The sequence below is a fragment of the Jatropha curcas genome, chromosome 10 (assembly GCF_041381405.1).
Source record: "Jatropha curcas cultivar XTBG-Jc1 chromosome 10, XTBG_Jcur_1.0, whole genome shotgun sequence".
NCBI lineage: Eukaryota > Viridiplantae > Streptophyta > Magnoliopsida > Malpighiales > Euphorbiaceae > Jatropha > Jatropha curcas.
Window position 1 is genome coordinate 8,363,824 of NC_143160.1, and position 16,745 is coordinate 8,380,568.

Below are 16,745 nucleotides of genomic sequence, written 5' to 3' on the forward strand. Positions count from 1 at the left end.
ATACATGGAAGTAAATTAGGTGCCATTGACATTATTAAATTTTAAAGAAAACAGAAATGGTGTATCTTTTTCCTTGGAAATGGTATAGTGGAGTGGTAGAAAGTGCTAATCAGTCATCTTTCGGCCTCCAAAGTTGATGGGGACGCTTTGATGATCATAACACACAGGAGAGGAATATGACTTGCACTTCACTTTAGAATGATACGAACCATTTGTCTTTAATCATGGTCTGGCACTTCATAAAGCTAATGTTATCAGTGTAATGATTCAAATCGGTACCAACCAACAAAAACTTCCCATCATTGGCTACAATTCTACAATTTCCGCAATCCTACGAATAAGAATGTGTTCTTTTTTTCGGTTCAAAGAAAAAAAAAAAGAAAAGAAAAGAAAGAATGGGTTCTTTTTATTCAAAGAGGAAATTCCCATGAATACATTCTTATAATTGGTCTATATTCATAACTCTCTTTCTTGATCATTATTATGATTAATTATTATTTTTTGGTCAACTTAAATGCATAGAGATTAATTATTATTTTTTTCTCTAGGAAAGTTAAAGGATATATTCTCAGCTTAATGATGCTATAATGTTATTGATGAGGAAGGAAAACTTTCATTTTTACCCATTAACCTGTATTCATAACACAATTCTCTATAAATGCTTAATTAAGAAGTCAAAAATGAATATCTAATGAGGTTTATTCTGTTAATGAGTACAGAAATTCTTGGCTTTGGATGATCAGAGTTTAGTTTTGTTCGGAAAACATTTTAGAGTTATTAGAAATAATATTTTTGAATGTCTCATGCTAATATGAAAAAATTTAAAATCGTCTAACGAGAAATCTTAATCTTAACGAATGTCAAGAGAAGCCTTCGGATGAATTTCCATCCATTTAGCAATTGTACTATTAACCATTAATCAAGAATATTTAAATAACACAATAAATAGATCATTGTTTTAAACAAAGAAAATATTCTCATTTGACTAATTAGGGTAATTCTGTTTGTTTACTACTGATTTTTATCATCGATATTTTAAACAAAGAAAATATTAACTGTTTGTTAATATTGAATGCCAGAAACCCATTAATTATGCAAAAGAAATTCTCCGTTTCAAATTGCCTCTCTCCCTTTTCTAAGCTAGGACCAAAAAGATATAGAGGGAGCATCAAGACTGAAACCTAAGTAAACTCCTCTTCTTATCTTTATAACTTTATAGTTTGTATACTACTTAATATCATGATCATCACTCAGCTACAACATTGAGAAGCTCTGCAAGAGACAAAGAGTACTATTAACTACTACATCTTTGGTTACTAAAAATGGTTTCAACTTCTCCTCCCCCTTCCAAGGTGAGTCTATGATCATATATCCTCTGTTTAGTTCCCCTAACTAATACCCATCAAAAATGGTTCTTTTTTTTTTATGCAAGGTAAAAATTTTTAAAGAGAATTATCAGTTTAACTTCGTGGACTTCTGAGACTAGTAATCAAATGACAATTGTACAGTAATTTTTCTTTTTCTTTGACAAAATGTCTGAACTATTGTTCTTTTTCTATCTTTCTTTTTTTAACACTCAAACAGGAAGATCAGTCAACTGAGAAATGGAGGGAGGACGATCCCTCTCGCAGAGCCAAATGGTGGTATTCAACTTTCCATATTGTCACAGCCATGATAGGTGCAGGTGTTCTAAGCCTGCCCTATGCCATGGCTTACTTGGGCTGGTATGTAAATCTTACTCTGCAGCTCAACTTTAGACAAATGCCATATATACGAAAAAATGTTTGTTTGATATAGCAATAGCAACTAACTATGCCTTGTTTTATTTTTTACAGGGGTCCAGGGATATTTGTTCTAGCGTTATCATGGGCCATGACCTTGAACACAATGTGGGAAATGACACAGCTCCATGAATGTGTTCCTGGGACTCGTTTTGATCGCTATCTGGACCTTGGAAGACATGCTTTTGGACCAAAACTAGGTCCATGGATTGTTCTGCCTCAGCAATTGATTGTTCAAGTTGGGTGTGATATTGTTTACATGGTCACTGGAGGGAAATGTCTAAAGAAGTTCATGGAAATGGCCTGCACTACTTGCACACCTATTAGACAATCTTATTGGATTTTGATGTTTGGTGGCATCCATTTCTTCTTGTCTCAGCTTCCTAATTTCAATTCTGTTGCTGGTGTTTCATTAGCAGCTGCAATCATGTCACTCAGGTACTTAAATTATTCTTATTGTTATTTTCAATTTTGAATTATGCTTCACAGTTCACATACAAGTTGATCTTATTAAAAGTACTAGATTGTTGTTATTTATTATGAGTATGAACAAAAGCTACTGTCACTCTGACTTGAAAAATTGACTTGAGTTTCTTCTTAATTTTATCAATCAAGATTCAATTTCTCCGAGTTCAAATCAAAAAGAAATTTCTTCTTATGAATTTCTTAATTCCTAATTGGTCTGATTATATAAATAGTATTTTATTTTTTTATATTTTCTACTATTGTGTTGGTATGGAAAAAATTTTAATTCTGTATGATTATATTTTGATTTTTTTTGAAGTGACTCACCTGAGTGTCGAGGAACGCGTTTCAGAATTCATTTATGTAGGATCTATTCAGCAAAATTAGCTGTTTTAGTAGTCAATAGCATAAAACTAAACATTACAGAAGTTAACTTGTTATAAAATGCTATAGCCTCTAAAAACTAGTTCAAACGTCGTGTTACCGAAATTATAAAAAGTTAGCATTTAGCGTTTTTACTAGTTAATTGCGAATTAATAACCAGTTAATTGAAATGGTCATATGCAGTTATTCAACCATAGCATGGGCAGGATCCTTGGCTCATGGTCAGATAGATAATGTGAGCTATGCATATAAACACACGAGCCAAGCAGACTACATGTTCAGAGTGTTCAACGCATTGGGTCAGATTTCATTTGCATTTGCTGGGCATGCAGTGGTGCTAGAAATTCAGGCTACAATGCCATCAACTCCTGAAAAACCTTCAAAAATACCCATGTGGAAAGGTGCAATTGGTGGTTATTTTATAAATGCTATTTGCTATTTCCCTGTTGCTCTTATTGGCTACTGGGCTTTTGGACAAGATGTTGATGATAATGTGCTTATGGCACTTAAAAGACCTGCTTGGCTCATTGCTTCTGCTAATTTAATGGTGGTTGTTCATGTCATTGGTAGCTACCAGGTATTTATATATGGACTGATGCATAAATTTGGCCTTATAATTTCTGCAGTTATCTTTGTAGCGCCCTAAACTTTACAGAGAATCTATCATGACCCTGCATTTTCACATTTCAATAATAATTATATTATTTGCTAAAATAAAAAAACGCGGAAGTGTAAGTTATAATTGAACCACTGCAAAGATATTTTATTTTGACAAAAGACGTAATTATTATTGAAATGTGAAAGTATAGGATTATGATTGAACTCTAGCTCGCAAAATTTAAAAGACCACAATGATAATTGGCTAAAGTTTAGAGTCAAATTTATGCATTACGTCATTATATATATATATATATATATATATATATTCAATTAAATTTCCCTATATTTAATAACCACACTTGCTGCTAGACATGACAAGAAGTATTTGCAGGTATTTGCTATGCCTGTTTTTGCATTGCTGGAGAATATGATGATTAAAAGATTAAACTTCCCACCAGGACTAGTACTTAGACTCATCACTCGATCTGCTTATGTAGGTGAGTCGTCTGCTAGTTGCTGACTTGCTTTGCTGCTATGCTTAATATAGTTATCTTCTCTTTTATTGCGAGATGGATGTCATGCAAAATTTTAATAACAAAACAAGAAATAAGAAAATATAAACTTATTTTGATTTCTATGCCATTGAAATATTGCAGCATTTACACTATTCATTGGAGTCACCTTCCCATTTTTTGGAGATCTTCTTGGTTTCTTTGGCGGATTTGGTTTTGCTCCCACTTCTTATTTTGTAATCCTCTCTTTCTTTCTAACTTTAGTTCATATAAAATATAATTAAGTGTTGAAGGAATTAATATTAATATTAATATTCTGTATGTATTGCAGCTTCCTAGCATCATGTGGCTAATAATCAAGAAACCTAAGAGATTCAGCACCAAATGGTTTATCAATTGGGTAACAATATACATTGCAAATCTATGTTTATTTTAAAATTTTTTAAAATATTAATGGCAATTTTAATTTTTATCTATTTATTTATTTATTTTTTATATGGTCAGGGTTCCATATTTATTGGAGTTTTCATTATGATGGCATCTACCATTGGTGGGTTACGGAATATTGTGACTGATGCGTCTACTTATAAATTCTATACATAAATAATTAGTTAATGTGATTGAGTTGCAAGACTCTTTTATTTTCTTAAAAATGTTTATGTTATGCTTATTTTAATGAAGTGCATTTGATCCTTTCCTCTTTCTTCTTTGCCATTTGGTAAGATCTTGGAGTATTTTGTATAGTTGAGAATAATATTCATAACAAAAAATCTATATATTAGTCTATGTAATGAGGATTTTACGTAAAAGGAGTGTAAAATTAATTGAAAATAAATAAATAATTCCACAATTTTTATACTATTGAACCCTTTTAACTTTGAAAATGAGTTTAATTAACATTTTTTTACTATTAATAATATATTCTCAGTTTCTCTATGAAGACTTAATTTTATTCATCGTAATTCAACTTATCATGTTTAAATTTCAATTTATAATACTAAAATATTCTCTAACATCGATTTACATATAGTAAAAACTTTGATATCAAATTTTAGAAAGGTTAATAATGGAAACAATAACAATATTATGGAATGAAATTTTCTATTTAACTCTTTGGATATAATTGAAAAATATATAATTTGCTTAAAGAGAAAATGAATGGAGAGAAAATAAAAAGATTAGAGGAAGTAGTTGAAATCATAAATGAGAGCCTTAATAGAAAAGAAAATCCGATGAAATTGCTATGTACATTATCTACAACATGATTAATGAATTTTCCCAAAAAAAAAAAATAAAACATGATTAATGATTATGGAAGAATGTAGCAGAAAGAGAGACGCAGACGAAAATAAATTTCTATAAAACCCAAATTTGGCCTTTTCAGCTCTTGCTAATCATACAAGTTAACAGCCACCAATTCGTAAAACGTGTCGTTTTAAGATATTTTCATTTGCGAGGTTGAAAAACGACGTCCTTTTTGCTTCACCGTCTCTCCACCACTCCACCAGCACCACTCAAACCACCATTTTTTTATTGCCCTTTAAAAAATGAAAAAATAAAATAATTTAACCCAAATATTTGGAAAAAAAATAATTAATCAATAAATAATAACAATAGCCATTTCTCTTTCTCATTTGAGACAGAGAAAGAAGGGAGAAACAGAGGGAGACATGGACACTGCGATTTGTGGGAGAATAGCTCTCTCACCTAATCAAGTCTTTAGCCCTAAATCGGGTACTCCTTTTCCCTTTAGTTATCCCTTTATTTCACTACTTACTTCATTTAATTTGCAGAATTTGATTTTTTTTTTTCCCTCTAATTCGTTTCTCCCTACTGTAATTCGATTATAACCTCCTTTCGAACCTTAATAACTTCCATTTTTGGACTTGTATACAGTAATTAATCAGCTAAATATTTCCGATTCTAAGCTCCGATTGTTGTAATTTGGTATTTCGTTTTACTAACCATGTTGAACTTGTTGCAATTTTAATTCTCTGGCATTTCAAATTTTCCTCCTTTGTCTCTCACTCCTAAAATCCTGAAATAATTATGGGTTTATGCAAAAGTTTATTAATTTGCAGTTTTTAAGTTGAAGGCAAATAAATTTTTTTAGGAACCAATTCCTTAAATTCTGTGTATTTTTTCTCTGTTGTTGGTTTGTTTTTGCGTTAGTTTTTATATTTATCCAAATTATCTTTGAACGTTAAATAAATATAATAAAATGGAATCTCTTCTTTCTTTTCCTTTCTTTTTCTACTTTGATGAATAATGCTTTGATTCTTTTTTGTGCTTTATGTTTTATGTGTTATATATATGGACTATGGTACCTTTGACTGGCTTCTAGTTCGTAATTATGTGTTGAGAACCTGTAGAGAGTCATTTGGTGGGTGGTCAATTCTGTGCAGGTTCTAGTATAAATTCCATGTAGGGTCTGTGGGAAAAAATATTAAAAGAGTCCAATTCAATTAATGATAGAATTCTTATGTGTAATATAATCCAAACAGGGGCTTACATATTCTCTTCGATGATTTTGGTTGTGCTTATAGTTTGCTGACTATTGCTTCAGGAGACAAACATTCTCTTTGTAGAGGAACATGGATCAACCGTGGGATTCTCATGGCTCTATCAGCAACAGGATCAGGTAAAGGAGGCGGGCTGTTGGAGAGACCAATTATAGAGAAAACCACTCCTGGTCGTGAATCTGAGTTTGATCTGAGGTACGAAGACAACTCTTTTTGCATCTTACCTTTCCTCATGTTCAATGTGCATTTCCAAGTATTAGAATATCTCCAACTGTCTGCTTTTTTTTTTTTTTTTTTAAGGAGGGGACGGGACTACATTATTTTCATAAATCTATTGATCCTATATTATGTTTTTGAGATCTATTTTAAGGAGACAGTGTTGTGTAAATATGAGGAGATGATAATTGGGCATCTGATAATAAGAAATGAGGATGAAATTTTGCTTTTAGAGCCAAATTTAGGATTAAAAACAGAAAAAGAAAGCTTGTAGGGTTTTACCTTTCAGGTGATTTGCGTCTCCACAAATCATCTCAAGTGAAACAATAAATCAGTACTTTTCTTGTTCTCTGAAAAATATTTTTCTTCTTGAATGCAACATTTCTAGTTTCAGCCTTTTCTGCTAATATAATGACTTGGCAACTCCAATGGAATAAATTCAACCTGCCACTTGAATTAACAAAGTGAGTTCACCTAGTAAACTAACTGATACCCATGCAAATGCAATTGGCTTCTTGTTTTATAATGTATTTTGATTTTCTCCGTTCACTGCATAAAATGACTTGTGAGTTTCTAATTTTATTATTCTTTGCATTTCTTTCCCAGGAAAAAAAGGAAAATGGCACCACCTTATCGTGTGATACTACACAATGACAATTACAATAAAAGGGAATATGTTGTTCAAGTACTTATGAAAGTTATCCCGGGAATGACAGTTGATAATGCAGTTAATATAATGCAAGAAGCACATTACAACGGCTTGTCAGTGGTTATTATTTGCACTCAGGCTGATGCAGAAGAGCATTGCATGCAGCTGAGGGGTAATGGGCTCTTGAGTTCGATTGAGCCTTCGAGTGGTGGGTGCTGAAGATGGAGCTAAAAACAGGATCCCGATGGTTTCTTGATAAAGTACCTTAATCATCTCGTCAAAGTATTAGATGGTGTATATAAGTTTAGCAGTTTCAGTGTATGTATGAATCTTTAGTCATCCATGCACAATTGAAAACAGGGGATGTTGGTAATTTTGAATAAAAGAGACATGCCTCGCAGCTATTACGTAGATTGCAAGGTGTTAATGACTTCCAATTGAATCTAGAAACTGCAAGGTTCCAAGTTGCCCCTTTACTCGGTTTGAGTCGGATCGATCTTGCCTATGAAAATTACATCCATGAACAAATGGTACGAGTCAAGATGAAATTCTCTTGAATATGTTTTATGCATTGTTAGTTCATCCATGACAAGGAGGGCTAACTCTAAACAGATCCTTAAACAGATCATTAAATGTAGTGGAATAGATTATGGATGTGGTGCCCTAGTTAACTCTGTCTTGCGTCAATGCTTCTTACGAGGAGTGTGAATGAATTGAGCCGAGCTCAAAAAAAGTTCGGGCTCCAATCAAGTTCAAATCTAATAATATTTAGCTTAAAAATTCATCGAGCCTTATCTAGCTTATATATATATAATATTTTTTTTAGACTTATGAGTTTCAAACCAAATCCGAGTTTAAAAGTTTTCAAGTTGAACTTGAGCCTCTACTTAAAACTCGAGCAGAATACTTTTAGACTCAAGTTCAAATCGAGCTAAATCATCATTAAAATGGTAAATAAATTTATTTATTCATATTATTATTAATAAAGTCAAACGAGCATAAATTTAATATCAAATTAGTAAATTGTTATTTATTTAAAAATTATATATAATGTGAAATAAATAAGTTGAAAAAAATTGAAATAATTAATTAGACTCCAAAATTACTCGATTATTATATAATACTTGAAATGGGGCAATCAAAAACACTTGCCTCGTTCAATTAGACAGGTATAACGATGTTATTAGTCTCTAAGAATAATAGAACGTCAGATCAACGTCATGCCCAATGCTCATGTCCATGGTTCATAGGCCTCAAATTGATTCATCTTGTATGAAATTTCATTATCTAACAATATCCTTATTTAAGGAGAGCATACACTAGATGAAAAGCGACAAAGGAAGAGCCATTACCAAAATGAAAATAGTATAACAGAGTGCTTCATCTTTATAAATCAAACATTTAAATTAGTACTTCGAATCAGCTGGTTCCTGATCGTACAATTGCACTCAATTCTCAAATATTCAATAAAGCTGCAGACTCTATTTGCAATATTCTCAATGGCTCAATTTTTGTCAATTCATGAAACGAGATATCAATCCTGAACAAATGCAAACACAAATATCAATCATTAGGAGCTATACCACAACAGCAAAAGTATATTACTAAACCAATTCTCAGAATATTCAATTGGGGTTTTGGCGGCGTTGTTATTTCTGACTTTCAAACATAAATTAGTGAAAACTGAAAAGGGTTTCCCCTCAACGCTATCAGTTAGCCAGTGACTCTGAAGAATGGTCTTTGATTGTTGTGGAAATACTAACCATTAGAAAATCAGGAGCCTCATGACTCGACCGTTGAAAGGAAGGACTGAAGCCCAAAAATAATAAAAAGAACTCCACCTGCCAGAGCAACCTACACCACAAAATTTATATTGAACGTGACAAAATAAAATGTAAACCAAGATGGCAAATCATTTTTTTTTCTCCTCAAATATTAACTAAATATTTAGGATTTTAACATGGCAAAAAATAAAATGAAAGCATTTCTATTACTATTTTCTCAGATATCTGAGATGCCAAACTCTTTCCTCCAACAACAGCAGCGGTAGTACACAATGCTTGTCCTCTGAAAAGAATAAGGAAATGCAATAACTATAGGCACCTAAAATTCCTAAGCTAAATAGAGAAATCAACATTATACTTACAGAATTCCACCTAGGACAACACCAAATGGGTTCTCATCTGCAGCCAAACCAATGGTAGCTATCTGAAATGACAGGAATGCATTGTGCAAAAAAGAGTTACATAGAAGTGGATGTTATTATACATATTCAAAGGCAGGTCTTGCTGACTCTTACCTGGCTCTTGTCACCCCATTCACCAAAGAACGTAATAGAAAATGCCTGCACAGCAGCAATGATGAAATTCAATAGTATCACAAAAGTTTAATCTTATAGTTTTCAAACAATATTTACCTTCAAGAATATAGGTGAGAAGAACTGAGAGAGAAATGGCCGTCTCTGCTTCTTCAATTCATCATCAGCCTGGGAAAAAAGTTTAAAATTTGAAAAACACATAGCATAGAAAAAGAAAAAAAAAGTTCGCAAAATTAGACTAATTAACAAAACAGTTCACATTCTTCCAATTAACTATCAAATAAGCATGTAGGCATCATTAGCATTGTGCTCTACCTTGGCTTCCCCTTTGGCTGTTTCGCCATTAGCTTTCCAATCAGCATCCTAGCAACAAAACCAAGGCAATGTAAAATAGGATTCCACCTGAATTTTAGTGTCAGTATAGGGGATAAACATACCAATTTTGCTTCAACTTCAGCAAATTCCTCAGCCTCCCTGTTGGATAAAATAGAATTACCCTCTAGTGAAAACATATTCTAAAGCCTGAAATGAGTGCAAAATGAAGTTTAAAAAGAAAAAAAAAAAAGTACCCTCCATCAGTAAATCCATCCCACAAGGACCAAATTCCAAATCCAAAAAACAATATAGTTGTTATGTGATGAGTCCATGTACGAGAGAGCTGCATCATTTAACATCACCAAAGATTCAGTTAACATAGGATAACCAAGTGCATATGCATAAACAGTCTTGGGCCCATAATGCATGGCTAATTCACCTTCTCAATCACCAATGATGATTAAGAGAGGAAAAAATGTCCTAAAAGAAAATATGTAATGCCTGCACAATTAGCAGGTACACAGATAAGGCATTCATCAAAAGTACTTGCAATTTTATTTATTTGTTCTTCTGATAAATTTCACGTACCTGAAATGAATAAAACCTATAGACCCTTAAAAGGATTCATACCGCTCCAAATTCACCAAAAACAAAAAAGATAAAGGTGCACTAATTTTGCAAAAAATAAAATGCATTCAATAATGAGAAATAGGTAACGGCTATTGATTAATTTTTCATACCTATTATGCGCTGCCAAACAATTTTCTAGGAGCCCAAACTAAATGGATCATAAAATTATATACGAACATGAAATTGGCTCAATTACTAATAAAATTAATAATCATGAGAGACAATGGTTGAAAGGGCAAGAAGTGACATTCCACATGCTGGATGCCTAGGGTTTGAATAGGTTTTGGATGGCTCCATTTTCAATATCGTGCAATGGGTATAATCATACAATTATCCGCACAAATACATTATTCATTGGACAGCTTACCAGATTTGGAGCCACCCAGCCAACAACAGCAGAAAGGATAGTCATCACCTATAAAACAGCAAGCGGTTCCATTTTTATAATTTGGCCACAGATACGAGGGATTCAATCAAGCGCCAAAAGTAAATGCATCAGAAACTTACAATCAAAGCTGACAGGCAACCTGCTAAAACAAGTCTTCTTGGGTGACGCATTGCCAAGATCTTGAAACAAAGAAACTTATGTCAGACAAGCACATCAAACTATTTTTTTACACTATCCAGTGAAAAAAAAAATGTAGCGCAAGTTTCAATTATTAAGAAAAAGACATAAATGGAAATTGAGTGAAACCTTTAACCTGGTACCACTAACTTTTAATATGAACATATAAATTGAGTAACTAAAAAGCCCAGCGCCAAACAACTAGAGAACTACGAAATTATCGAGTTTGTTTGGTATAAATGAATTCCATACAATTTATTGATTTCACTTGCAAAAACATATTTTTAATTCTATAAAATTTGGTGTGCTTGACCCAATTTCTATTGAAATTGATAGAATTTGCAAATGATTCCAGACTTAGCACTGGTAAAGCCACACAATCTAGTAAAACTACAAATTTAAAATGAAGTCCTCATAGAATACTTATTCCAGAATGAGAATTCATTTACAAATGACTTTTTTTATGAAATTCATTTGAAAATCAAAAGAATTCTATGCTTGTTATTCTTAACACTGTGTAAGGAATTTTAGCAATAAAACCCAAAAGAATCTGCTTACTCTCACTCATATCAAGTGTTTCATTGGAAAAATTTAGACAATATCTCAAAATCCTTTTTATTGGGTAACTCTGTTCATATTTTTTATTCCCATTGCTGCTGTGGAACAACATCAAGACTATAAGATCTTTGGCCTCTAGTCCTTCTATTTCTTATACTGCTGGACTAAATCAATTAAAGCATTAGCCTTGGAGCGCTCAGTAATATCTGCTACAAAATATCGGCTACAAAGGCTGTTATGGAAAGAAATTGAATGTTCATGCTGCATTGCACGTAAAGATTTTTCATTATGCAGAACAACAGCCATTCCCAGGGGCGGATCCAGAAAATCAAATTAGTGGGGGTAATGCATAAAAGTAGTAATTTAGTGGAGGCAAAATATAAAAATTCAGTGGAATAAGTATAAATTAACATAAGTATATATACCAAAATGGAAAAAAAAAATTATAAACTAAACTGTAAAAAACCAGTGGGGGCAAGTGCCCCCATTATAGATCCGCTAAATCATTTTTACGGATATATATTAACTGAATCTAGAAAATGGTTTTTTCCATCCTCAATTGTATAACTGCAACTCCAAAAAATAAAAAATAAAAAAACAACCACCTCCACCGCCGCCGCCGCCATTATTCAGTAACAGCAGTCACAAACTAAAAGGTTGAAAATTTTGAGTGAGGAAGGAAGTGAAAGTGGATGCCGGAAGACCAAGTACAGAATTAATTAAATTTTAATGCATGTTTGACCCTAATCCCCAGAGGTTGGTGAAAACCAGAATTTGAAAGAAACATTAAAAAAGATTGCCAAAAATGCAAGACCTCACAACATGACCATAGCAGAACACAGAAGACAGAACGTAACTGGGAAGCAATATCTAATATATAGATTATTGATAATTGATAACATAATAATAGAATCACAACACTAGAGCAAGAAAGATATGGGAATATATATTAAACTATGCAACATGAATTGATACCTATTCTAGTGGACCCTGTAAAGCGTAACCTACCATTCTAGTGGAAAACAAAATCATGTTTCGTGTAAAATTCACTTTTCATATATATAAAATACACACAACCTCAGAAAGTTTACAATGTCTCATCTGAATTTAAAAACGAAGAAAAGAAAAAACAATCATATATATACAAACTAGCAATTATACATAAATAAACAAATTCAAAACTCAACTTCAACAATTACTTCCTCAGCTAACAATAAAAGAAGAAATGAATACAATGGCAGGTCAAGCATTTAATCAACTCAAATCCACCACTAAAATCAATTAAGTTAGGCAAAAGAAGAAAACGAAAACAAATGAATTTATACTAACAGCTGCGGCGAAAAAGGTCTTGTCGCCGATCTCGGATAGAACAGTCATGGCGAGAGATTTTGAGAACCCCTTAAATCAACAAAAGAAAAAGGAATTAAGAACAGAAAAACTGTAATTAGCAGAAGCAAATCGAGATTAGAATGAAATAAACACAGGCTTAATTAGCAATTGACTGTGAGTTAATTAACAAATCAACCTGCACAACTGAGTTCATGTTTGCTGAGAGAAGAAAAACTAGAGCTGACGGTAAAGAAAGGAGAAGTTCAGTGGCTTTTGTGTACAGAGAGGGGTGTCAGAGATTTCACCCCTCGCTGTATACAGAGGAGACTTGCGGCGTCTCTCCGGCACGGCCGAGTCGTTGGAGTTTCAACAGGAATTGGGAACCAGACAAAATAGAGCGAAGTTGCGCCTGGCTGGGATGCGTTGAAACTAGAGAGGCAAGAAGCTAAATATTGAACAAAGTGGACCTGTGACTATGGAAAATTATAATCGTATCCTGATAGTTATCCAAAATAACTACTTTACCCTTATATTTTTTAAAATAAATTTTCATATTCTCATATTTATGACTATTTTACTCTTATATTTTTTAAAATAAATTTTCATATTCTCATATCTTCAGTGTCTTACGCTGTATTATTTGGTATTTTTTACATTTTCAAAGAATAAGTTAATGTAGATTGTAATGGTCTAAAGGAAGATAAATTAAATATGTGTCAAAAATATTTTGAAGAGGTTATAATCTCCACCACCGTCTAAGTCTTTAGCATTAGATAAGAATGGATGGTTAGGATTTAATTTGGAAAGCACACGGGCTATTGGATTAAAGTTGTTTTTTGAAACTGAGTGCCTTGCCCAGAAGAAGAAGTCGTCGAAATGGATGGGTAGGGTTTGATCTGGAAAACACTTGGGCCATTGGATTGAAAACTTGCCCAGAAGAATAAGTCGCAAGAAATACTGTAATTTGGCTTGACGTTGGGTATTTTGTCACTTTCTCCCTCTTCGTGGTTGAGACGGTAGAAAATATAGAGAAACAAGTCAAGAACCCAAGAAAAACGCCACAAATGACGATTAGAGTTGGTGGCTCTCTACTCTTTGACCGGCGATGACAGTATTGGGTGCTAGAAGCGGTGGAGGTTCGATGGATAAGAGGAGCGATCATGGATAGCGTGTTAGAGGGAATAACTAATTCCGGTTAGGATTCTTATCCATCTGCACGACCCATTTTGTTAGCCCTTCCAAATGACCTATCTATTGGGTTAAACGATAATTTCAATCCGACAAATGAGCTTTTCCCATGAGCATCCATTAAAGAGGTGAGTGAAAATCGAACGATTTTCTTCAATAAATTTTAGTTTTACGAAAGATTGATTTGAGGTTTTGAGAATTTTTTGATCTCAGTTATAATTGGTGATAAAAAGGAAAATGGATATAAAAATTGAGTTTCTCATACGGTTCTGGTAATTTTGATAGTTAGGTTATAAGATCCTAAGATAATTCGATTTTGCGGCCATTCCGAGTGGCAGCAGCGAGGCTGGCAAAGGGACCATCGGTTTTAAGACAAAGTTAATTTTGTTTTGTAATTAAGGGATTGATGTCAGTTTATAATAATTTAATTTTTGAAAATGTAAAAATGAAGGAAAGGGGCAGTGTTTGACCGACTGAAAATATAAGAGTATGAAAGTATTTTTAAAAATACAAAAGTAAAATAATTATTTTTAACAATGTATATGCATACAATTATAATTTTCTCTTTCATTAATTTATTAGGTAAATTTAGCTATTTAATTATGTAATTTATACAAATTTGTAAAATTCAAATTCTGAATCTCTTAAATACGTGTACTTTTTATAGAAATCATCTTGTTAATTCTATTAATTTTTTAGGTTTGTTGATTTAAAGTTAATTTATTAATAATTATTTTAATTCGTGTATCCTCATGATCAATTCTCACTCCTCGTAATAAAAAAACTAATCAGACTACATTTAAATTGCTATCTAATAATATGCCTTTTTTCTAATTGTCAAAATTGTTTGTAAATAAACACATAGAAAAATATGGTACTATTGTTGTAAATATTGACTTGATTGCATTTTCAAATTTTAAAAATAAAAAATACAAAATTTTCAAATGAAATTTTGTAATAATAATTACGTTAGGTGTCAATTTGTTAATTAATTTATTCATTTATTTTATGAAATTTGTTTTAATTTTTAATTATATGAAAAATACCATTGATAGAGTAATAATTTTATTATAATGTAACAAAAGTTAAGTAATTTTTTGAATAAAATATTAATAGCACTGAATAAGGAAGAATAGAGGTTTCTTTAGTTTAGTTCTTCGTATTAGTTGATAGTGATAGTCATTGATGATAATTTATGGCTAATAGCATTTAGCTTATAAATATCGGTATAAAATGTAAGATTCCAATTAGCTATCAATCGAATCAAACTTTTGTGAAAATTTTTAAAAAAAAAAAATAAATAAATAAAAATAAAAAAATAAAAACAATTGAGCCAATGGTGGGGACCATCATCTTATGTGTTTTGGTAAACAGAAAACTTTTGATGATGGAATAACTTTTTGAGTGTACGAAAGGTTGACGAGAATTATTGTTGGTTGCAGTTATGAATTTTCCCATTCCTCAACGATTATATAAAAACTAATACTTGTGAGATGGAAAATCATTAAATTTATTTAAATTATAATAAATTATTAAGGTAATTAGTTATATTATTTTTAATTTAATATTAATTTTTTAAAATAACTATTATATTAAAGTAATAATTATTGATTTATATAAAGGGTAAATATAGAAAAAAAATTTATTAATTCTTAAAATTATAAATGTGATGAATATTATGAAACAATATAGTAAAATGTTTTTTTCAGACTTCAATATAATTATTAGTTAATTAAATTTTTTAATAGAACAAACAAATTAATTATTTATCCGTGACAATAAAACAATGTCATATTACATGAATTATATAAATAATTATGTTTATTCAAAAACAAATAGTAAAAATCTTTATGTATATATTTATGACATAATTCACTATTTAAAAATGAGAAGTTTCAGTACTTAATAATTTTAACTCTTTTTATATTGGTGTTTATCTATATATCATTTAAAAGTTTCAATTTACATAAATTTATTAAAATGATAAAGTGAAGTTTTAACTTAAAATTTGTACTTAATTTACTAAATCGTGGAGTTTATTAATAATTTTACAATTTCTATGTTTATATACCACTTATATTATTAACCATTTAAATTTTAAATTTTGAATATTTAATTTTTAGCTTTATAAAATAACACCTATGGTGATTTCGACTTTTATTTTTTTTTTATTTGAACATGTGTTTTCATATTTGGAGCAAGAGTGATATTCAAATTAAAAGTCATCTCACGGCTTCAAACTTTAAACTCCTAAAAAAGTTTGACAATCATTCATTCATTATGTTGATGACTTTAAAAACATATACCAAATCAATGAATTAACTTCTAAAAAATAAGTATACTGAGTTTATTTGAAGTGATAAGATGACATTTACTCTCTTTTTTTTATTTATCGAGAAGTTCAATAGATTGAAATAACTTTATAAGTTACATAATAGGGATTAATCCTCGGTTTGACTCACCAAATTAATTAGTAAAAACTCTTATGATGGTGAGTACTCCTCCCTGAAATCTCACTCCTCGTATTAGTGAAAAGTTCAATCAGACTATAAATTGAATCTTATTTGCTACTTGAGACAAAATATTAAAATATTCAGTTAAAAATACATATAGGATATATAAATGTAGAAAGAGACTAGTTTTAATTATTTTGATAAGACTAGTTTTAGTTATTTTACACCTTAATCTATCTATTTTATGGATTATGTATTTCC

General features: G+C 31.3%; 3 protein-coding genes across 4 annotated transcripts; 2 read left to right on the forward strand and 1 right to left on the reverse strand.

The window, feature by feature from the left end:
• The first annotated feature begins 971 nt into the window (after nt 1-971).
• On the forward strand, nt 972-4,445 carry LOC105641993 (Transmembrane amino acid transporter family protein). Its single transcript, XM_012226656.3, has 8 exons — nt 972-1,352; nt 1,585-1,724; nt 1,836-2,219; nt 2,814-3,207; nt 3,622-3,727; nt 3,887-3,978; nt 4,074-4,142; nt 4,247-4,445. The coding sequence occupies exons 1-8, from the start codon at nt 1,323-1,325 to the stop codon at nt 4,343-4,345; spliced, it is 1,314 nt and encodes a 437-aa protein (XP_012082046.1). The 5' UTR covers nt 972-1,322; the 3' UTR covers nt 4,346-4,445.
• An 873-nt stretch (nt 4,446-5,318) lies between these two features.
• Nucleotides 5,319-7,540, forward strand: LOC105641994 (Ribosomal protein L12/ ATP-dependent Clp protease adaptor protein ClpS family protein). Its single transcript, XM_012226659.4, has 3 exons — nt 5,319-5,476; nt 6,309-6,459; nt 7,087-7,540. The coding sequence occupies exons 1-3, from the start codon at nt 5,413-5,415 to the stop codon at nt 7,346-7,348; spliced, it is 477 nt and encodes a 158-aa protein (XP_012082049.1). The 5' UTR covers nt 5,319-5,412; the 3' UTR covers nt 7,349-7,540.
• A 952-nt stretch (nt 7,541-8,492) lies between these two features.
• On the reverse strand, nt 8,493-13,281 carry LOC105641995 (GDT1-like protein 4). 2 transcript variants are annotated; one of them, XM_012226660.3, is made up of 13 exons: nt 13,040-13,279; nt 12,844-12,912; nt 10,899-10,958; nt 10,759-10,806; nt 10,016-10,104; nt 9,884-9,920; nt 9,762-9,809; nt 9,546-9,614; nt 9,429-9,473; nt 9,276-9,337; nt 9,124-9,196; nt 8,893-8,983; nt 8,493-8,669 (listed from the first exon to the last, which is right to left on the reverse strand). In XM_012226660.3, the coding sequence occupies exons 1-12, from the start codon at nt 13,055-13,057 to the stop codon at nt 8,912-8,914; spliced, it is 690 nt and encodes a 229-aa protein (XP_012082050.1). In that variant the 5' UTR covers nt 13,058-13,279; the 3' UTR covers nt 8,493-8,669; nt 8,893-8,911. The 2 variants fall into 2 exon arrangements, with proteins under 2 accessions (XP_012082050.1, XP_037492888.1); XM_037636960.2 differs by lacking the exon at nt 9,124-9,196 and having other exon boundaries at nt 13,040-13,281.
• Nucleotides 13,282-16,745: the final 3,464 nt, after the last annotated feature.

Bases quoted from the DNA above. Each gene is read 5' to 3' on its own strand.
- LOC105641993 (XM_012226656.3), top strand. From the start codon at position 1,323: ATGGTTTCAACTTCTCCTCCCCCTTCCAAG. The intron at 1,353-1,584 runs GTGAGTCTATGA...ACACTCAAACAG, and splicing joins CTTCTCCTCCCCCTTCCAAG to GAAGATCAGTCAACTGAGAA. The intron at 4,143-4,246 runs GTAACAATATAC...TTATATGGTCAG, and splicing joins CCAAATGGTTTATCAATTGG to GGTTCCATATTTATTGGAGT.
- LOC105641994 (XM_012226659.4), top strand. From the start codon at position 5,413: ATGGACACTGCGATTTGTGGGAGAATAGCTCTCTCACCTAATCAAGTC. The intron at 5,477-6,308 runs GTACTCCTTTTC...CTATTGCTTCAG, and splicing joins AGTCTTTAGCCCTAAATCGG to GAGACAAACATTCTCTTTGT. The intron at 6,460-7,086 runs GTACGAAGACAA...TTTCTTTCCCAG, and splicing joins GAATCTGAGTTTGATCTGAG to GAAAAAAAGGAAAATGGCAC.
- LOC105641995 (XM_012226660.3), bottom strand. The intron at 10,959-12,843 runs GTTAGTATAAAT...CTTTGTTTCAAG, and splicing joins AGACCTTTTTCGCCGCAGCT to ATCTTGGCAATGCGTCACCC. The intron at 10,807-10,898 runs GTAAGTTTCTGA...GCTGTTTTATAG, and splicing joins GTTGCCTGTCAGCTTTGATT to GTGATGACTATCCTTTCTGC.